Below are 22,628 nucleotides of genomic sequence, written 5' to 3'. Positions count from 1 at the left end.
GAGAGGCGTTACAACGACGGCTTTTATTTATTTGCTTTCACACAAATCAAGCGTAAAACGGCAGATTAACACCCTGTTCCTCACACAATGCTGTCTTATGACATCTAACCACTTACATAACAACTACATTTACAACCATGTCCGAATGCGATCGAATTGTGTGGTCACTCAACTGATAGAGTGTTGTGCGATGCAAAGGACCAGGGTACGAGTCCTGAAGAGCACATGAGTCGACACGTATGCCGAAGGTCTCATAAAAGCACAGGAACTCGCTTTTAGCGGCACACAATGAACATTTCACCTTGTAACTGCAGTGACACGCATAACAAACCACATAATGTTTGGGGCGGCTGTGGCTCAGGTGGTAGAGCGGGTCGGCCACTAATCGCAGGGTTGGAGGTTCGATTCCTGGCCCACATGCCGAAGTGTCCTTGGGCAAGACACTGAACCCCAAGTTGCTCCCAATGGCAGACTAGCACCTTACATGCAGCTCTGCCATCATTGGTGTGTGAATGGGTGAATGAGTCACAGTGTAAAGCACTTTGAATACCGCTAAGGTTAAAAAAGGCGCTATATAAGTGCAGCCCAATTACCATTATGTTGTCACAGTCATGCAATTTTCATGAGATCAGGCTGTTTTTAGTTCTTTACAACAGATTGTTTGAAATAGTTACATTCCGATACATTCTTGATGATGGTTTGACATGTGCCACCAGTCAATGTTCAAATCTCTTTTTCAGCTCGGAGACCTTAACGGGAGCCTTGTCTTGCTCATCAGACTGTTCTGGAGTTGATGTAACAGGCAATTTCGAACTCTGTTCGTTTGTCTGCATTCCCAATACTGGCCTAATGGGCGCTGCATGGATATGGCGGGTGCTGAGGGGATTACTCAGAGAGTTATCCCGTCCTTGGAAACTATTATTAGGAATGGCAGAGTCCATCGAGGACGTGGTCTGTGAGACTCGCAATGGGAGCAGAGCTTCGGTAGACGACACGCTCTGCGATGGGGATTCGACGATCTCCTCTTCTGCCTTCTCTCCTTTGTCCGTCTTGTCTTCTACTCTGACGGAGAGAGGAGAGACGACTCCACCATTTGTAGGTCCTAGAAATGTTCCAGATCTGAGATTTGCCTCAAACAATGGTTTCTCCCTGTGCTCTGGAGATCCCATGTAACTTGTGGTCTTCTCCTCTGTCTGATGTTGTTCTACAGCCTCTGTTGTTGTTTGTTCTTCACTGCCTGCTTGTGCCTCAATATCCAAACTTTCCTCAAGCTCATCCATTATTCCGTTGACTTGTCCATCTCGAGTCAACCAGTGATCCTCTTGTTCCTCTTTAGAGTCCACCTCTAAGTCCAGAGAAGCATTTCCTAAACTTTGTCCATCTGAACAAAGACTTTCCCCCGTCTTCTCAACGCCTTTCTCTAATTCAGTTATCTCCTTTTCTGGCATGTCAATCTGGACAACAGGCTCCTCCCTCTCTCGGTGTGTTCCCTCCTCTAGCTCCTCCTCCCAGCTAATGAGACTTCCGCTGTTTTCAACAGAGGGACCTAGACTCTCCTGACTGGGTGCGGTCAAACTTCTCTGAAAGAGAAATTAAATGGTGAGAGTGTGTGTGCAAGTGCCATTTTTATGTCTCAGGGGTTGATTTTTATTAAAAACAAACAGATTACAACGTATTTTACATGATGAATTTAGAGGTCGACCGATAGTAGATTTTGCCGATACCGATACTGAAGGTGGTGGGAAAGGCCTATAACCGATTAAAGGAATAGTTCACCCAAAACTGAAAATGATCTCATTATTCACTTACCCTGATGCCATCTCAGATGTGTATGACTGTCTTTCTTCAGCAGAAGACAATTGAAGATATTTAGAAGACGATAGAGCTCTGTCAGGTCCTTTCATGGGTGCCAGAGCTTTGACGGTCCAAAAGTCACATTTAGGCAGCATAAAAGTAATCCACACGACTCCAGTCGATCAATGAATGAGTTCTGAAGCAAACCGATACGTTCAAGCCGATGATGAAAAGTTTTTAACTTTAAGTCTTCTGTTGTAAATAAACGCCACATCACATGAACTCGCTGACGAGTTTATGTCACGCTTCACGTCAGCTGCTGGCTTCTTTACTTCAGAAGACATTAATTGATCGACTGGAGTCTTGTGGATTACTTTTATGTGGCCTAAATGTGACTTTTGGACCGTCAAAGTGCTGGCACCCGTTCTCTATCTTCTTGTAAAAATCTTCATTTGTGTTCTGCTGAAGAAAGACAGTCATACACATCTGGGATGTGAATAATGAGAGGATTCTCACTTTTGGGTGAACTATTCCTTCAATCGGCCGATAGTTTGAACTCTTTTTCTGTTTAATCGCCGACAGAAAAAGAGTTCAAAATGAATAAAATTCCAGATGCTGTTTATTGTTCAACCAAAATCCCAAGAATAACCAGAAAAAAATAATATGGGTGAATAACACTAATATCACTTAAACCAGCCCGAAACACACCAGGGACTCTTATTTTGAAAATATGAAATCATGAATAAAACTACAAGCAACAATCGCCATTGATTAATCTGTAAAACTGATATATCATTTATTTGCCGGTGTGTATTTAGGATCCATAAAATGTTAGCTTTGAAATTAGCTTTAGCAAGATGAATGAGTCTGCCATTTTATTTCAAAAACATTGAAATTGCTACTAAGTGTGTGTTATTAACATTCTTGAAATCCACAGTCATAAAAGTGCCTGAAGTTGAAGAAACACTCATGTGTCCATATATTGAATGCTATTCTGACCGTTTACATCAGATCCAGCTTTTGATGGGATAAAGACATTGAATTGAATGTTTAAACAGGCTATCAAAACTAGGAGTAAGACTAGTGAAAAGTGTATGTGATATGGAGTCAAAGGCTCCAGGTCTTACATGTGAGATGAATTCACTGCTGTCTGAGCCGAAGAGGTCGAGACTGCGTGTGCCGTACAGTAAGCCCGGCTCTCTGGAGCTCTGTGCGCTCAAAGTGTCAAAGATTTCCCCAAGCAGGTCCATCTCCTCTGGGTCAGCCAATAGAGATAGCTCATCGTCTTCCTGCAGCTCACTAGAGCCAGAACACTGCTCGAGATCCTCTGTTAATTCACCAGTTATCCCACTGCAAACACACATAATGACCAACAGGAGAATCATGCATTTGGGGCACCACTTGCAGTCCTGCCTCACTTCTTTCTCAAGGTGAGATATTGTAAGACAAATGTTTTTAACTAACAACTTAAAGGAAAGTCCCGGGTTCAGTACAAGTTAAGCTAAATCGAGAGCATATTGTTGATAACCACGAAAATTTATTTAGACTCTTTCCTACTTTATATATAAAAAAAGCTAAAATCAAGGTTACAGTGAGACACTTACAATGAAAGTGAATGTGGAAAATTAATGGGGTTAACGAGAGGTGGTGGAACATGCTTTTACATCAGTAAAAGTTGGTGTACAGATGTAACAACTTTTAAGAAGATTTTCTGTCCTAATTTGGAAGCACTCTTTATCAACTGTAAGCCTTTCTACTCACAGCGGGTGTTTTCCCCATTTTTCTGGTGAGTGTTTATATTCCTCTACAAGCGTGTGTGAGCACAGCGCAGCAACAGCTGGCTGATCAGATTACAGACACAGAACAACAATACCTGAACTCACTTATTATTATTCTCTGCGATTTTAAAATAGCCAACCTTATCCTTGAACTGCCAAAATACAGACAGCACATTACATGCCCCACCAGAGACAGAAATGTACTGGATCACTGCTTCACAACAATAAAGGATGCATATCACTCTATTGCTAGAGCAGCTTTGGGACACTCTGATCACTGTCTGGCTCATCTTCTTCCAACCTACAGGCAGAAATTTAAATCTGCTTAAAATATGGACCAATGAGGCAGAGCTGGAACTACAAACCTGCTCTGACTGCACTGATTGGAGTGTTTTTGAGGCTGCACCAATCTGGACGAACTCACAGATACTGTGACATCATTCATCAGTTTCTGTGAGGATATGTGCATTCGTACTAGGTCTTATTTAATATTCAACAATGACAAAACATGGTTTACAGCTTTGTCAGGCCAAAGAGAACTCTTACAGAAGTGGAGATAAAATCTTGTACAATCAGGCCAGGAACAGACTGAAAAAAAGAGATCATAGTTGCTAAAATAAGCTACTCTGAGAAGCTGAAAAACAAGTTTTGAGCTTACGACCCTGCATCAGTGTGGAGTGGCCTGAAAGACATTACCAACTACAAGATACCATCCCACAACACTGTAGAGAATCAACAACTACTGATGACCTGAATGTGTTTGACTTTAGATTTGAAAAACCCCAGTCTCACAACCCATGCCCAATCTGACCTTCACTTCACACAAACATCAACACCCCCTCCTCCTACTCAAACTGCACTTAAGATCTGTGAAAATGATGTGTGCCAGGTCTTCCAGAAACAAAAGACAAGGAAAGCACAGGGCCCAGACAGTGTTTCACCCACTTGTCTAAAATCCTGTACTGACCAGCTGCCCCCATCTTCACGCAGATCTTCAACAGATCACTGGAGCAATATGAAGTTCCCTGCTGCTTCAAATGCTCCACCATCATCCCTGTCCCAAAGAAACCCCAAATCACAAGACTTAATGACTACAGATCCGTCGCTCTGACGTCTGTGACAAATGGGCTAGTAAAACGGTCTGAAACGATTCATGATTCAGTACAATTCATTCAGAGCACTCTCTCACTGAATTATTTGGAGCAAATTCTCTCACAGTAAAACTGCATCTGGGATATTTACGAATACAGCGACGGTTACAGTGTAAATTTACCTACAGTCAACTGAAACAAAATGCTGTCTTTTTCATAGGTAACTTCAGCTAGTGTTCAGCTGTTCAAACTGAAGTGTTTTTGAGTAAGCTCGTGCTGTTTTTGGTTTTTTCGTTTTCCATGTAAACATTCGCTAGATGGATGTCTTTTCCCAACTGTGTCACATTTAAGTGAGTTTTTAGCATGTCTCACGGGAGCGCTGCATTTTTAGACGCTGTGTCAAGTTAAAAAGAACTTCTAAAACTGCGTTTCGAGACATTTGCGTTCTGCTGTATTCGTTGTGGTGCATTTTGCTTTTGCATTTAGCACGAAGACTTGTCTGAATGAATGGTTACTGGAAGAAATGCTTTAGCCGATAGTTACATGAAAGTTACAAGTATGCTACACATACTCTAAAAAAATAAATGAATGCTTCTCAAAGTCACCAGAATTGAACACTTTGGTGTTGTTTTATGCACAAAAGATATCACAGGGGAGCATACCCCCGGACCCCCCAGATATAAGGTTTATTAGGCAGATTTAGAGGTCTGCAATCAGACCTGGCCCCAACAGAACCTGAGAACAAGTTCAGGCTGCATAGAGGGAACTGTTGCATTGTTTCATATTATTCCAGATTGTTCTGCACCAGGTGAAGTTTCAGCAAATAAACGGTGCTTTTTCCCCCTTCTGCTCTAGTGTACTAAGGGGCTGCCGCGCCTTGTTAAAACTGTGTAAGGTTACTGCTTCACTACTATTAAGAATGTTGCCTATATGCTAACATAAAATACAGCTATACTCGGACAAGAAATTAGATAGTAAGCAATTCTGAGGTCGGGTCGGGATTGGGCTTAAAATCTGACGGTATTAATCCTGCAGGTGCCCATGCTACTCAGCAGTTATTGAGTCTGTCCTCTGCCCTTCAATAACTGTCTTAGCTGTGAAATCGGACATTAGAAGACTACAAAGGACAGTTCGGACTTTTGAGAGGATTTTTGGTTGCCTCCAGAGTGAGGAAAAGGGCTGGAAAATCACTCTGGACCCCACTCACCCAGCCCACTACCTTTTTGAACTGTTGGCTTCTGGCCGGCGCTACAGAGCACTGAACACCAGAACCGTCACCTATCTCATGAACAGTTAAAACTGCCCTATTGAGCAATAACTATGTGCAATACACAGTTTATTCTATTATATTATTATCATATACTACCTTTTCAGCCATACATTCCCTTGCACTGTATATAACAGATTTGTATTTGTGCATACATATATATATATATATATATATATATATATATATATATATATATATATATATATTATGAGTGTCTCACTGGAACCCAGATTTTGGGCAAATCAAAATAATTTTTTGTGTTAATCAAATGCTGTCGATTGAGCTTACCTTGTATTGAACTCTGAATATTCCTTTAATTATCAAAGTTACTATTTATATATTATTTTGGAAGTTGCATCTATTTATCTGTTTCTTCTCACCTGTCCTCGCAGGTATTGTTGTCCTCCTGTGTCTGAGTCTGCCGCTCATTACTAGGATGCTTGCGTGCTGGCCGACGTGGTCGAGACTGAAAAACAGCAGCACAGAATGTGCAGGAAAAATAAGCATTATGTGCAGAACCGTGATTAAACACAAGATGAAGCCAAGCCTAGCTACAGTATGTTGGAAGTTGCTTTCGTGTGACAATGGTCAATTATACAGTTTAGTGCTCATTATAGAAAAATATTTGAATGCATAATATCACGTGCACTCAGTGTGAGACGTTACGGCATGAGAAAAACTGAAGTATAATTTGGCCTTAATTGGCTGTTTTCCCTAAATGTGTTGTGAGCTAAAAAACAAAACAAAGCATCTAGAGAGACGTTTTTCAAAGTTGATGTTTTTTCTAAAAAATGTGGCGCTCCTTTGCGAGACGTTGAAAATTAGCAAGATGTTCCGCAGCTGTCAAAGACCTCCATCTAGAACTTGTTTACACAGAAAAACTATTGGAAAAACAGCATGGACAGAGGGAAAATGGGACATTTTATAATATACTGTGTATTAAAAACTAAAACTGCTAAAAAGTATGTGAACCTTTTTGAATTATCAGCATTTATGAATAAATTTGTCTCAAAATCTGGTTTGATCATCTAAGTTACAATAATGAACAAACACAATCTGTTTGAACTAATAACACACACATGAATGTATTGTTCTTATACATATAGATTCACAGTGTTGGTTGGAAAAAGTATGTGAACCCCTAGGCTAATGACGTCAACTAATTGTTATTCAGGTGTTGGCAATCCTGGCAATCAATTAATGAAACGAGATTGGAGGTGTGGGTTAGAGATACTTTGACTTATAAAAAGCAATCAAACATTTTGAGTCCACAAGAAACATCTGCTGACCTGGACCATGCCGCACAAAAAAAAATATATATATATATATATTTAAAGAAAATCTCAGAAGACCTACATTCAACCATTGTTACTTTGCATAAATCTGGAAAGTGTTACAAAGTTATTTCGAAGAGTTTAAATATGCATCTGTTCAAAATCAGAAAAAGATTTAGTACTATAGGTACTCTCATTAGAAGTGGCCGTCCAGCCAAGATGACTGAAAGGGCGCACCGCAGCACTACGGCCATCCATCTAAGCAAAGCATTTTCAATTGTTTTAATAATCTGCTTTATGACATCATTTGCCCTTCACATGTCACTCACTCTCCCAAAGTGCTGTGTGATTGGTATACGGTTCTGAAGGCAATCTGATTGGATGAGGCGATACGTGTGCGTATCACAGACAGACCCGCCCCGCTGCAGCCCGTGAGACTCGCTTTGATCCTGAGAGCGAAATCCAAAAATGTTAAATAAACAAACACATACACACATTCATATTAACTCCCTGATATTGTATACAGAGGTGGCTAAACAAACAATATCAAAATATGAACTCACCTTTGATGACAGGAGGTTTTTCAATCCGAATTTGCTGTGGTATTTGGTCTGAATGAGATATTAAGAGATTCAAGAACAATCAAAACCATGCAAACACATTTGCGCTAAAAAGTACTATTTAATAATAATGCATTATCAATGAAATAACTGATAAATATGTAAATACTCACTGCTTTGTTAGCTGTAGACTTCCATGTCACAATCAGGGCTCCACTCCCTTTCTGTTAGAGAGATGCTTCGTTAGGAACAGAATACTTGCGTAATCTTTATTTGTTTGTCTGAATACAAGTTACCTTTATATTTCCCACCCATTGCCGACACAATTTAGAGCCACCTGAGAGATGAAAAGCAGAAAGGATGTTTAATTGAGCAAAAGCTCTCACAATTCATCTCTGTTCACACATATGTGCATGTTTCTTCAACTTCAGGCACTTTTAGCACTTCTAGTCTTATTTAAACATTTCAAATGGAATCTATACATAAAAGGCGTTTCACAAATTATGAAATGATGAAGGACTGGGACAAAGTTCAAATAAAATATCGTTTTTGTTTAAAAATGCATCTTTCTCTTTACGGTTTGGCCTTCCGTCCACACTGAGACTGAATTTTTGACAGCAAAATCCGAACTTTTGTAAAACGCTGTCCCAAAATCTTTGTGTTGTGGTGTGGACGGGAAGACGGAGACATATGAAAACGATGACGTATTTGTTGTCATGTGACGCAGTCATGTGATCCATTCAACCCAGACAATCAAGATGGTGGTCCACATTGTAGCGATGTTATTGTGCCTGATATTCACTTTGAGTGCGTTGATAGAGATAAATGTTACTTTGAATGAATGCATTGTGAAGGTAGTACATAGCAGACGCCACATTTACTCGGAACTGCAGTCCGGCGACGATAGGTGAGGTTAAGTGTGTTTCAGCCCGTATATGGAACAGCCATGTTTAGCATGCGCAGTAAGGGGATTCAAGCGGTTTCATACATTTTACATTTTACATTCATGCATTTGGCAGATGCTTTTATCCAAAGTGACTTACAGAGCACTTATTACAGGGACAATCCCCCCGGAGCAACCTGGAGTTAAGTGTCTTACTCAAGGACACAATGGTGGTGGCTGTGGGGATCAAACCAGCAACCTTCTGAGTACCAATGTATTATACAGAGCACTTATTACAGGGACAATCCCCCCGGAGCAACCTGGAGTTAAGTGCCTTACTCAAGGACACAATGGTGGTGACTGTGGGGATCAAACCAGCAACCTTCTGAGTAACAGTTATGTGCTTTAGCCCACTACGCCACCACCACATCCATTTTGTTGTCGACGAGCAACTTTTGGAAAACACTTGAAAATGGCTCTGTGGATGGAGAGCATTTCGGAAACAAAAACGCCTTTTATATCTGGATTAATGAGGACGTAGCCCGAATGAGACTCATTATAATCAAATTATTAAATAAACACACACCTGATGAGGCTCCACACTGTAGCAGCTCTTCCTCAAACACGTCATCAGGCTCTTTGCCCTGGTTCAGCATTCCCAGACGCCCGTCAATAAACTGAGAACAAATTCAATGTTATAACGGCAAAAATTAAATGCCTTCTTTATGGAATAGTCATTCTTGAGTTTATTTCTTCAGTGGAGCACAAAAGGAGTTTGGGAAGTCCTCCAGAACGTTCAATTCCCAACTTAAATTTGGGTCTATTCCTCACAAAAAACTATGGTGCAAAATACTTTTTTGGTGCTTTTCTGGTGCTTTTGGACTTTGACAGCATCCATTCCCATATACATTCATTGTATGAACATTCTCCTAAACATCTCATTTTGTTTGGAAGATGAAAGTCATATGGGTTTCAATGGAAATGAAGGTGGAACATGTTGTTTGTGTTAGTCTGTGTTTGCACTGACCTCTTTGAAACACTGCAAGTGAACAGCGCTCTCCAAAAACTGCCTCATACTCTGAGACTTATGACTCAGAAATAACTCCTCACAGAACACAACCGGCCCCTCCTTCAAAGCGAGAGACAAAGAGAGACAACAACGTGAGCATAAAATGTATTAAACCGGTAGGTGCATGTTTTTCTCGTGTTTCATGTGTGTCACGTACAGCAGGAGACTGAATGGCATCTCTGTATCCTCCAAACAGCAGAGCCTGAGCTCTGAGAAAAGCATGAGCGACCCCAGACCCAGCCATTGCTGCCTGTCTCTTCAACCTGACCTTAAGTCCCGCCATCTTCACACATGTACAGAAAAACACAGCCCTCCGTGTCCATTATACTGCTGAATGACTTTGGCTTGTGTCAGAGATAGATAAATAAATGCGTTACCACGTCAGCAGGGATCTTTTTTAGGTCATCGTGTGGCGATTCTAAGGTGTTCGTGTCCACATTAAGTATGACCACATCCTCTAGAGCTCGACTCCTTACTCTCTACCACACCAATAGAAAAAACACAGAACAATACAATTATAAGTGTGTTTGGATGACAAAGTGTGTATGAGAGCGAAGGGGCATTTCTGTACCTCTGCCAGGCTCGAGTGAACTCCGATGAGGTATGGCATCGGTGCACTATAGGGAATAAATAAGACTGAATGAACTTGAGAGCGAATTAGGGGGTGTTCAACCAGGTGCTTTACAATGTTTCATCAATTCTATTTTGAATCCCTCCGTGCATGTGTCAGACGTATGTCTTTGGCCGCTGCATTGCAAATGCCCCAAAAGCAGCTATTTGATTGACCATAAAAAAGAAATATCTCTGTGACTAAGAATCTTAGGTGACTCATGATATACATGACATCCTCTAGACACTTGCGGTTTGTTCCATTCTGCAAAGCGCATCCTCTGTGAACGCCCTCTTATGGGTTTCACTCAGGGTGGACATATATAGCTGTGTGTGAACACGTACTGTAATGTGTTGTGTGAGTTCTCACCAGCAGTAGTCGAGTAGGTGTGGTGGCAGCACAGGAATGAAGATGTGTTGCCAGTACATGGGGAAGAGCATTCCATTACATGCGTGTATGCAGGCCGTGAGCTGAACACACAAACACAACACTGTTAAGTCATGGGTTCAATTTACAGGGAATTTATACATTGAATGCTCTGTAAGTTGCTTTTGAACTTCATAAATGTAAAATGAAATTGAGCAGTGTCTAGTGTTGCATTTGGCGCATTTTTAGAGTATCTTTCTCTGTGACACAACCAGTATATTCCCAACATTTTGGGAATCCCAAGATTCCAGTGTAAGTCATTTTTCTGTGCTTACTGGATAGTAGGCGTTCCTTCTGGATTACAGAATCTAACGGCATCAGATGCTGGATCACGTGAGCCACACTTCTTCAGCCTCCACTCACATCCTCCCAACCACTTTGCATCACTGAGCAAACTTAAACTCTCCTCAAATTTGTCATATCGTATGTTATTCATTTTCAGAATCAGTTCTCATCTTTCAGACAGAACAGCATGGTGCCTCAGACAAAAAAAGCTTCTCAGGAAAAACATTGTCATGTCTAAGGTCTCTACAATTAGGCATCAGACTAAATGGTCTCAGACAGGAAGATATTGGATGAAACGGCCTCAGACTAAACAACATCAGACTAAACGGCATCAGACTGAACAGCCTCAGACCACAAGTCATTGAATGAAACAGCATCAAGAAAAAATGCTCTAAGACTAAACAACATCTGACGAAATAGCCTTAGATTAAACAACATCAGATCAAACATCCTCAGACTAAACACCATCAGACTAAATGGCCTTAGACCAAAAGGTATTGGCTAAAATAGCCTCAGACTAAACACCATAAGATGAAATGGCATCAGACTTCAGCCTCAGACTATAAGGCTTCGGATGAAAGTGAAACAGCTTAGATTAAACAGCCTCAGACCAAATGGCATTGGATTAAACAACCTTAGACTAAACGGCATCAGGCAAAAAGGCACTGGATGAAACAATCTCAGAATAAACAGCATCAGAAGAAATGGCCTCAGACTACACTGCCTCAAACTAAACAGCATGAAACTAAATGCAGCTTCAGACTAAGTGTGCTTTCACACTAGCACTATTGGTGTGCACCCGAGGTTGAATGACGTCAAAGTTTGGTTCGTTTGGATAATGTGAACACTGTTTTCCGAACTCAGGTGTGCACCTGCAACCGCACCCTGGTCCGCTTGAAAAGGTGGTCTGGGTATGGTTCATGTAAACTCTGGTACGGTTCACTGCTGATATGAACGAAATTGTACCAAATCGCAGAAGTGCTTGTGATGACGTATAATTTGCGTCTTTGCAGCCTTGCGATCACAATTATTATGATGGTGTGCATTTCTCCAACCTGCTTGTCTCCAAATACAATGCCTTCAGAGAGCAGCTCACATTCTTCACATGTCTTCCAATGCATCCGCCGGCCCACGTCAGACAAACGCAAATATTCATCACATCAATGTACATTCAATGCATCCGCGGGAGACAAACACGAGTGTTGTTCTGTGCCTGGCAAGTTCTTGTGGCGAATCCAAAGATACAAACTTTAATACTTAACACAGCAAAGTCTTCTCAAGTTTTCACCTAGTTACAGTGGTAAACAGCTGCCACTGTACTCGCGTTGATGACGTAATCGTGCTGCGGTTCGGACCCAAATAATATGATGTGAACAGAGACCAGTGGGGGTAGCGGAAGGGGGAGGAAACAAACACGGTTTCAGTCCAAGCCATCGAACCAAGTGTGAAAGCATCCTAAACGGCCTCAGCAGAAACGACCTCAGACCAAAAGGAATCAGATGAAACGGTCTCAGACTAAATAGCCTCAGACAAAACGCCTTTAGACGGAAAGACATGAAATGGCCACAGAGTAAATGGCATTAGACTGAAATTAGTGATGTCACTAATTTTGCCTAAAATCACAACCTCAAACAAAACCAGAGAGACACTATTTATTGTTTGTCACTGTATCATATCTCACCTGGTTAGAACACGCTGATCTGAATAGTTTAAAACCTTTTTAAACCTGAACTTAAACTCACTGTGCTCAGTTTGCTGCAGTAGATGAGAATGCGTCTCTCAAACAGCATGCTGGCGTACAGCTGGAGCAGGTTACTCACATCCACAGCAACCACCAGCTCTGTGAGGTTCCTCTGAAACACACACACACACACACACACACACACACACACACACACACACACACACACACATACACACATGTTCAAATGACCCAATAAATAAACTGGCAGATAAATCCACAAAAAAACAAGGCAAGCAGAGACAGACAAATACAGGGATGGATGGGTGGATGGATGGATGGATGGATGGATGGATGGTGGGGTGGATGGATGGATGGATGGATGTATGGATGAGTGGATGGATGGATGGGTGGATGGGTGGGTGGGTGTATGTATGGATGGATGGATGGATGGATGGGTGGATGGATGGGTGGATGGATGGATGGATGGATGGATGGGTGGGTGGATGGGTGGGTGGATGGATGGGTGGATGGGTGGGTGGATGGATAGATGGTTGGGTGGATGGATGGGTGGATGGATAGATGGTTGGGTGGATGGATGGGTGGATGGGTGGGTGGGTGGATGGACGGATGGGTGGATGGATGGGTGGGTGGGTGGGTTTATGGATGGATGGATGGTTGGGTGGATGGATGGATGGATGGATGGGTGGATGGATGGATGGATGGATGGTTGGGTGGATGGATGGATGGATGGATGGATGGATGGGTGGATGGGTGGATGGATGGATGGGTGGATGGGTGGATGGATGGGTGGATGGATGGGTGGATGGGTGGATGGTTGGATGGGTGGATGGGTGGATGGATGGATGGATGGGTGGGTGGATGGATGGATGGGTGGGTGGGTGGATGGGTGGTTGGGTGGATGGATGGATGGGTGGGTGGGTGGGTGGATGGATGGATGGATGGGTGGGTGGATGGATGGATGGATGGATGGACTTACACTCTCTGGGATAGAAGGCAAGGCTTTGGGATCTGGAGCAATAAAGTACGGGATCTAATAGAGAGAAACATAATTCCAGAATTACCATCGAAATGCCAAACAAGATAGCACCTTTGGACTAGTGACCAGAATACATAAGAAACCATATCAACCAATGCCACTGTGTTAGTCTGACCCTAGGGTGTTTAGAATAAATGAACCCATTTTTGGTGATTCTTTTTCAAGAGAACAAGCACTCAGACTTACTCATGTTTTAGTGTTTTAGTGTAGCGTTTGGTTGTAAGCAACTCTCGGGACGGTTAGTTTCAAGTAGAATGTTGCTCTACAACCAGGATTAGTTCAGTTCATATTTGTGAATTATAGATTTAGCATTTTGGCCTGTATTAGTATTTATTAGATGTATCATTTTAGTTTGGTTTCAGGTTTAGTCAGGATCAGGGACTCACCCCCTCTGACTCCTCCCCTTTAGGGGTGTGTCCAAAGATACCAGGCATCACACTTCTGATTTGAAGCTTCCCTCCCTCAGTGAAGAACACATGAAACTGATTTTGATGTCACATGTGATGTCATGAATGGAACGTCCGCTAGCCAATGAGCACTTACCATATGCAGCGTGATGGAGCCATTAGCAGGTGGTACAGGCTGCTTGTAGAGTACTGTTAACAGTTCTTTCATCTCATTGGTCTGTCAGGGTTTTAAACAGATGCACATATTTAAGATGGTCAAAAATAAACAGTGTGCAATGTGGTTTATGTAATCCAGAGTAATAATAAAAGTGAGAGTTAAAACCTTACCTGCCCTTTAGTCAAGTAGTCAGCTAGGTTATTCAGAAGCTTGTAAAACACCTCAAACCATGGCAAATAACTGTGGTAGACAAAGAATTGCAATTTGTTAGGTCAAATCATGTTTTTAGAGCAGCTAAAAAGCCTATACTAAGTATTTGCGTGTACTTATTGTGAGTTAAAATGACACCTGAGTATACATATGCACGTCTGAGAGCTGGACGTGAGTCTGCAGAATCCAAAGCGCTGACATCCCTCCAGATCTGTCAGTACGAATGTGAAGTGCTGCACAGCCACTGTGTCCTTTGCCCTGTCAATCAATCATACAAGTTCATAATACTGTAATGGAGTTTTCTTTACCATATTTAATAAATGAAAGAATGAATCACCTCTCTATGTCATACGGAAAACAGAAGCGAGGCAGGGACTGCAGGGACTCCTGTATAAGAACATTAGAGATATCATCATCCACTGAGCGCTTCTGCACGCATGTCCTAACACAGATTAGGCTTCATAATCAGACGACATTTTATGTAAACGTCATGGAAGCTAGAGATCGGACGATGTTGGATTTTGCAGATACCGATAACCAAGGTGGCGGACAAGGTCGATAACCGATTAATCGGCCAATGGACAATTCATCGTTTTTAAAATCCATTTATTGAAAGGATCTTCCACATGACTTGTAGGGGGATCAATGCACCACTCAATACTAGTGACAAGGACTGCTTTGAACTCCGCAAGATAGAGTCACGGACTGGCAAGAGAGAGGGAGGTATGCACAGTGAACACTGAAAACATGTATTTGGACTTGGAGTGTATTAAAAAGTCGTGGCAATCGCATACAGTTAGAGGAGGACTTGTTTATGTTAAGGTCTTGACTACATTAAGGCTACAAAAACAATCGGTAATGATTAATTGGTGAACCTCTAACGTAAATGCCTTAAGGTGCGTACACACTGCCAGCGACATCGCGCGCGACAGCGACTCCATACCATTCATTTTCAATGAGAGCACAGCGACTTCCGGCGACACGAGCTGTCGCGACCGTTGGCGACTAGATGTGGGCGTGTCCAGCGATGCGACAAAGTTGAGACAAGTTCAACTTTATTCAAATGAAGAGCGACTAACGGAAGCGACAGCCAATAGGAGAGAAGACAGGAGAGCTCACGTGATCCTTCTCTCTCTCTCTCTCTCTCTCTCTCTCTCTCTCTCTCTCAGCTCCTGCAGTAACGGAAAGATGGATGAAAGGCTAATTCTTGCTGTTAGCAATTTTCCAGTGCTCTATGATATGTCTCTTCCCACGTACAAGGACATTTTTAAGAAAAATACTGCGTGGGAAGGTGGATCTGAGATCGCGGGGATTTTATGGACCCAGACAGACCGGCATTTGCATTTTCGCCACATATAAACCGCCGCTATGGCAAACAGCACGCCTTGTTTCTCATTCATCTTTGATATAAAGCATTTTATGTACTGATTCCATTTATATTTAGTCTTTTCCCTCCAAAATGTTTGTTTTTAGTGGCAAGAAAAGAGATTCGCTGTCAACAGCAATGGAATGACATCCGTGAATGTCATTTATAAACGTTACTAGGCAACCAGTAGTGGGAACGCCCACTAGCGACTTCACCGCCAGCCACTGGCGACCTGCAGCGACAAAGTCACTGGCAGTGTGTACGCAGCTTTAAACTGTTTTCCTTTATTGGGTTAAACATCTTTACCAGAGCTCTTACCAGCTTATCCAATGTGCACAACTTTGCTGTCCTTATCTGCATATTGCAGCGCTATTTTGTGGTCCGTTCTGCATAACACGACGGCTCATTTTAGCTTATCGTGGCCCATTCAGCAGGTTTCGCGGTTGACCCACCAGCCCGCTCGGTTCTCCTGATGGGCATTCCGCCACTGATCGAAAGTGTGTCGGCCCAACAGGAAAATGCCCTGTATGCCAGATTACCAGTCCAGCCCTGGTTCAGAACCCATCATATTGAGTAGATAATGACTTATTGTACATTTTTCGGGATAATTATTCTTATATGGTATTCAGATATCTCATTGTTTTAGAACATATGATTGTCCATTCAGTTTATATTTATGCATTTGGCAGATGCTTTTATCCAAAGCGACTTACAGAGCACTTATTACAGGGACAATCCCCCCGGAACAACCTGGAGTTAAGCGTCTTACTCAAGGACACAATGGTGGTGACTGTGGGGATCAAACCAGCAACCTTCTGAGTACCAATGTATTATACAGAGCCCTTATTACAGGGACAATCCCCCCGGAGCAACCTGGAGTTAAGTGTCTTACTCAAGGACACAATGGTGGTGACTGTGGGGATCAAACCAGCAACCTTCTGAGTACCAATGTATTATACAGAGCACTTATTACAGGGACAATCCCCCCAGAGCAACCTGGAGTTAAGTGTCTAACTCAAGGACACAATGGTGGTGACTGTGGTGATCGAACCAGCAACCTTCTGAGTACCAATGTATTATACAGAGCACTTATTACAGGGACAATCCCCCCAGAGCAACCTGGAGTTAAGTGCCTTACTCAAGGACACAATGGTGGTGACTGTGGTGATCGAACTAGCAACCTTCTGATTACCAGTTTACCAGTTATGTGGTTTAAACCACTACACCACCATCACACCAGTTTCCCAGAGCTTTTTGCATTAAGGCTACAAAAGCAATTCCAAAATCAGCAGTTGATAACGATTAATCGGCAAAACCGATTAATCGTTCAATCTCTAATGTAAATGCCTTAAACTGTTTTGCATTTTGGCAGAGAATAACCTGATTATTTAAATCTCATGTAAACAAGGTTTTCTTACATTGTAGGATGTTTTAAATAAGCTGATTTTTGGGAGTTATCAGTGTATTGGTGTACATGTAAACATGATCACTCGAAGGAAAGCAGATGTGTAAAGATTAACATATAAATAGAAAGTAACATCATATGGTATCAGAACCCATCATATTGAGTAGATAATCATATAATTTACATTTTTTCAGGATAACTATTCTTATATGGTATTCAGATATCTCATTGTTTTAGAACATATGATTGTCCATTCAATTTGCCAGAGCTGGAGTTTGGCTTTGGCCAAAGAGTCAAACCTCTTCTGTTAGAAAAGTGTCCTAAGATTTGCACTACATACTAAACATTGTGTTACTATATCAAGATCATGATATCACAAGAACACAAACTGAGTACTGACCTCATCGCTGAAGTCTTCAGGGAACTGAAACAACACTCCAGGATCTACTCAATTCGAGAGCACACACACACACACACACACCACTTAATTCAGGTCACACACATTCTCATCAGGTTTATTGTTAACTCTATAAAGGATGTGGTTAAAGGGAGGTCAAAGCTGCCCACACAAAGAGTAACCAGGGTAACCAGTCTTTTTCAGCCTGGTTCTTACAGCCAAACCTCATCTAGACCAAGTTCACTCTTGAGACTTACTCCCATATTTCCATCTCATTAGCCTGTTAGTGTTTCCCCTCTTCACCATGTGAGGAGATCAAATCATACTAACTAGTTCTCCTGATGTTGCTCTGTTTGATGAGCATGTATCAGTCCTGGCGTGTGGTTTTTCTGGTTTAGTCACATGACAGGAAGAATCATTCTCAGAAGAGACAGCTGTGTGTGTGTGTACTCACCTTTATCTCTGGCAATTGGACATGAAGCTTGAAAGAACCAGTAGAAGGTTTTGTCAGGGTTTTCTCTGAGAATGACAAAATCATGCAAAAAATAGTCATCATAACAAAAATCACATTAAATATACCATCCTCACACAGAACAATGTTATAATTTATTATATTATATTCACACATTAAGTCAGAACAAATGAACACAATTCAGAATGATATGGAAATAAAACAAACTAAATATTGACTTTTTAAGCCACTTTATTTTTCAACGTTTAACTCATCTCATAAGTAATGTCTTTGTAAAATATCAGATTTTGGGGGCCTTTCTCCGCAAATATTGACGTATGTGATTAATTGTGATTAATTAATCATCATATAATGCCATTTATTCTATTAAAATGATTATATTAAGGCTTGTAGCAGCCAGTCATGTAATACATTTGTTATTATTTTTTATCAACCCAGCCAATAATGTAAGAACTTATTACATTATGGTCAAAACGTTTTTACATTATTGACTTTTGTTACATTAAGAATGGAAAATGTATCACGTTACTAGCAGTTATTACATAATTGGCTGCTACAAGGCTGTTAATTTTATGCATTCATTCAGAGCCATTAATTATCTAAAAAGTAATGTCAAATAAATATCAGAATTAATCATATAGGTCAGTGGTATGCTTATGTTTAATGATATGGTATATGATATATATATATATGTGTGTGTGTATTTATTTTTATATATATATATATATATGTGTATATATGTATGTATTTTACATTTATGCATTTGGCAGACGCTTTTATCCAAAGTGACTTACAGAGCCCTTATTACAGGGACAATCCCCCCGTAGCAACCTGGAGTTAAGTGTCTTACTCAAGGACACAATGGTGGTGACTGTGGGGATCGAACCAGCAACCTTCTGAGTACCAATGTATTATACAGTGCACTTATTACAGGGACAATCCCCCGGAGCAACCTGGAGTTAAGTGTCTTACTCAAGGACACAATGGTGGTGACTGTGGGGATCAAACCAGCAACCTTCTGAGTACCAATGTATTATACAGTGCACTTATTACAGGGACAATCCCCCCGGAGCAACCTGGAGTTAAGTGTCTTACTCAAGGACACAATGGTGGTGACTGTGGGGATCGAACCTGATTACCAGTGATGTGCACTACGCCACACCACTCCATATATATACAGGTGCATCTAAAAAATTTAGAATATCGTGGAAAAGTTCATTTTTTCCTGTAATTTAATACAAAAAGTGGAACTTTCTTATATTCTAGATTCATTACACATAAAGTGAAATATTTTGATTACAGCTTACAGCTCGTGGAAATCAAAAATTTCAGTTTCTCAAAATATTAGAATAAAGAATTTATAATACAGAAATGTCGAGCTTCTGAAAAGTATTTTAATTTATGCACTCAATACTTGGTCTGGGCTACATTTGCACGAATTACTGCAAATAATTATCGCTCAGGGAAATCAAGGTCCCAGAGTCTGGAGGAAGACTGGAGAGGCACGGAATCCAACTGGCTTGACGTCCAGACTGAAGTTTCCACAGTCAGTGATGGTTTGGTTTGTCATGTCATCTGCTGGTGTCCACTAGGTTTTCTCAAGTCGAGAGTCAATGCAGCCGCCTACCAGGAGATTTTAGAGCACTTCATGCTTCCATCTGCTGACATGCTTTATGGAGATGCTGATTTCCTTTTCCAGCAGGACTTGGCACCTGCCCACAGTGCCAAAACTACTAGTTATTGGTTTGCTGACCATGGTATTACTGTGTTTGATTGGCAACTCGCCTGACCTGAAACCCATACAGAGTCTTTGGGGCATTGTCAAGAGGAAAATGAGAGACACCAGACCCAACATTCCAGACAAGCTGAAGGCCGCTATCAAAGCAACCTGGGCTTCCAGAACACCTCAGGAGTGCCACTGGCTGATTGAGTCCATGCCACGCCGCATTGATGCAGTAATTCATGCAAAAGGAGCCCCGACCAAGTATTGAGTGCATAAATTAACATACTTTTCAGAAGGTCGACATTTCTGTATTGTAAAGTCTTTATTCTAATATTTTGAGAGACAGGATTTTTTAAATTACAGATTAATTAATTAAACTTTTCCACTGATATTCAATTTTTTTAGATGCACCTGTATATATATATATATATATACAGCATATATATATATATATATATATACAGTATATATATATATATATATATATATATATATAAATATATATATTATACAGCAGATGTACAAATAGTAACATTGCATTTAAATAATAATTATGCTAAAAGTGCAAACAACAGCATAGCGCAAGACCGCAAGTGATCACTGTAGAGCAAATCACATGGCACATAAGTACAGAATGTGGTCAAAATGGAGCAGGGGAACGAGTGGCACAGGCAAAACAGCAAGTGTGCAAGATAACAAGAGAGATATAGTACCATTTATCATTTGGGGGAAGAAGCACAATCCTTAATGGCCATAACGAAGCATTTATACACATTTGCACCTGATATAATACTGACAAAATATCAAGCAATCCTCAATGATGGTAAAGTCTATGAACGTAATAAGGATCAGTTCTGTATCATGTTTCCTATGTTTGTCTCTTAACAACATGCTTAATGAGTGTCACAGGATGTGGTCACGTTTCCAATCAGCACTGCAACAGAATTATCTATTGAAAGTGAGTCTGAGCTCAAGTTTCCAGAGGTGAATTCAGCTGTCCCTCTTAATTGCATTGATGTCTGAATCCAAATGTAAGCCTGAGAATAATGGAGCGTTTTTATGGCGTGTTCTGAAACACAAATCGCACCGAGTAAAATAGGATTTCATGCAATGACAGGAAGTCATTTCCGTTTGTGTTCATATTAAGATCTATGACTTGCTGACTTTGGTATCCTAGCAAGTCTTAGAAGAGCTTGAGACATTGTTGAGATCTCTTTAGACACTCTAGATTTGAGTTTCTAAAGAAACACGATTCACCTTCAGTTTAATCTCATTTCTGACATTAGACATTCAAGAGATCTCCTGATGTTTCTTTCCTACTGGAAGGTAGAACAGTAGATATCATTCAAAATGAGGATAAAAGCTATTGTGAGACTTTGTGCTTGTCAAATGTAAGTGGAACATGTTTGTATTAAATGCGCTGAACTCCACCTGTGGTTACTTTGCACTCTTACTGACTTCATACATCCTCTACACATCCCCATGATCTAATACAACGAACTTAGACATTTTAATTGTGGCTTTAAGTGTGTAAATACTTTTAGAGCCACTGTACGTTTGTACAGGCCACCTGAGTGATGAAGATCAAGAGATGATGCTACTACATGACAAATCTCCCCTCACATAAATGAAGGAATTTGACTTGGACCATCACCTGTGTAAATTCTCCAGCAGATATTGTATCAGTGCAATAGTATATAGTATATTGTTTTATTGCATTTGTTAAATTGTGACATTGTAGAGAGTCTTCACATCAGAGAAAGACAGAGCGAGGAAGAGGAAGTGTGCATGAGACCACAATGTGAACAAGCAGAGAAAAACAGAGGCATATAAAGACATTACGGGTCGGAGTCTTACTTGATCCTGGAGCCCATGTTGCACTTGTATACTGGGGTCCATTCGTGATGTTCAGGGCTTCAGCTGGTCAGAATCATTACATCCCTCAATAACACACACTTGCACACACACACACACACACACACACATCCTTACATCAAACAGCCAGTTCCGCCACCAAGCACACAGCTTAAGACAGCACTTCCTGATCTCTGTGTGTGTTTGTGTGTGTGTGCGTGTGTGTGTGTGTGTGTGTGTGTGTGTGTGTGTGTGTGTGTGTGTGTGTGTGTGTGTGTGTGTGTGTGTGGCCTACATGACGTTTGCTGGTCTGTTTCTTCATGACATCTCTGGATCCTTTTTCACAATTTAATGCATGCAAATAAGATGTTGGTGAAATAAATAAAGTGCTGCATATAAACACTTGTTTTACACAACATTCACTCCAAATCCTGAAAAAAAATCAAATAAACAAAACTCCATATGCCAACAGTCACATGCAAACACACTCTAACCTCAACAAATATAAACACACGCAAGAGGAAATAAAGGAAAGGACTTCCTCTGTCGCATGACTGGCGGCCATTATTCCTCATTCTATCTGTTTACAATCTAAATTTCTCTCTATCTGAGTCTAACACTATTGGCTATTTCTTCATTCCCAGACACACTTTCATTCTACACATGCTCCATTTGTGAGCTCAATTTGACTAATATTGTGATTGGAGTGAAAGTGAATCACACATTCATACACCAATGGTGACAGTGCTGCCATGTAAGGTGCTAGCCTGCCATTGGGAGCAACTTGGGGTTCAGTGTCTTGCCCAAGGACACTTCGGCATGTGGAGTCATGTGGGCCGGGATTCGAACCACCAAC

The 22,628-nt window shown here is 41.1% G+C and overlaps 1 protein-coding gene across 2 annotated transcripts in view; it reads right to left on the bottom strand.

Annotated features, from left to right (window-relative positions):
* The window catches only part of dennd1c (DENN domain containing 1C), a 23,143-nt gene extending 1,195 nt beyond the window's left edge, over positions 1 to 21,948 (bottom strand). The window contains exons 1-23 of one of the 2 annotated variants that reach the window (XM_052126691.1): positions 21,776 to 21,948; positions 18,178 to 18,242; positions 17,727 to 17,770; positions 14,893 to 14,942; positions 14,694 to 14,813; positions 14,516 to 14,585; positions 14,325 to 14,405; positions 14,168 to 14,242; positions 13,722 to 13,775; positions 12,783 to 12,893; positions 10,699 to 10,799; positions 10,291 to 10,336; positions 10,097 to 10,198; positions 9,877 to 10,002; positions 9,678 to 9,779; positions 9,237 to 9,327; positions 8,064 to 8,104; positions 7,941 to 7,991; positions 7,771 to 7,818; positions 7,537 to 7,656; positions 6,314 to 6,399; positions 2,922 to 3,144; positions 1 to 1,580 (exon numbers count right to left, since the gene is read on the bottom strand). The exon at positions 1 to 1,580 is cut by the window's left edge and continues 1,195 nt beyond it. In XM_052126691.1, coding sequence (XP_051982651.1) covers positions 717 to 1,580; positions 2,922 to 3,144; positions 6,314 to 6,399; positions 7,537 to 7,656; positions 7,771 to 7,818; positions 7,941 to 7,991; positions 8,064 to 8,104; positions 9,237 to 9,327; positions 9,678 to 9,779; positions 9,877 to 10,002; positions 10,097 to 10,198; positions 10,291 to 10,336; positions 10,699 to 10,799; positions 12,783 to 12,893; positions 13,722 to 13,775; positions 14,168 to 14,242; positions 14,325 to 14,405; positions 14,516 to 14,585; positions 14,694 to 14,813; positions 14,893 to 14,942; positions 17,727 to 17,770; positions 18,178 to 18,242; positions 21,776 to 21,792 — 2,688 coding nt within the window. In that variant the 5' untranslated portion in view covers positions 21,793 to 21,948 and the 3' untranslated portion in view covers positions 1 to 716. The remainder of the gene's footprint in view (positions 1,581 to 2,921; positions 3,145 to 6,313; positions 6,400 to 7,536; positions 7,657 to 7,770; positions 7,819 to 7,940; positions 7,992 to 8,063; positions 8,105 to 9,236; positions 9,328 to 9,677; positions 9,780 to 9,876; positions 10,003 to 10,096; positions 10,199 to 10,290; positions 10,337 to 10,698; positions 10,800 to 12,782; positions 12,894 to 13,721; positions 13,776 to 14,167; positions 14,243 to 14,324; positions 14,406 to 14,515; positions 14,586 to 14,693; positions 14,814 to 14,892; positions 14,943 to 17,726; positions 17,771 to 18,177; positions 18,243 to 21,775) is intronic. The other variant, XM_052126692.1, reaches the window with a different exon arrangement.
* Positions 21,949 to 22,628: the final 680 nt, after the last annotated feature.

Source organism: Xyrauchen texanus, chromosome 5 (genome assembly GCF_025860055.1).
Source record: "Xyrauchen texanus isolate HMW12.3.18 chromosome 5, RBS_HiC_50CHRs, whole genome shotgun sequence".
Lineage (NCBI taxonomy): Eukaryota > Metazoa > Chordata > Actinopteri > Cypriniformes > Catostomidae > Xyrauchen > Xyrauchen texanus.
The sequence above is the reverse complement of the archived record's forward strand: the minus strand, read 5'-3'. Positions and strand labels throughout refer to the sequence as shown.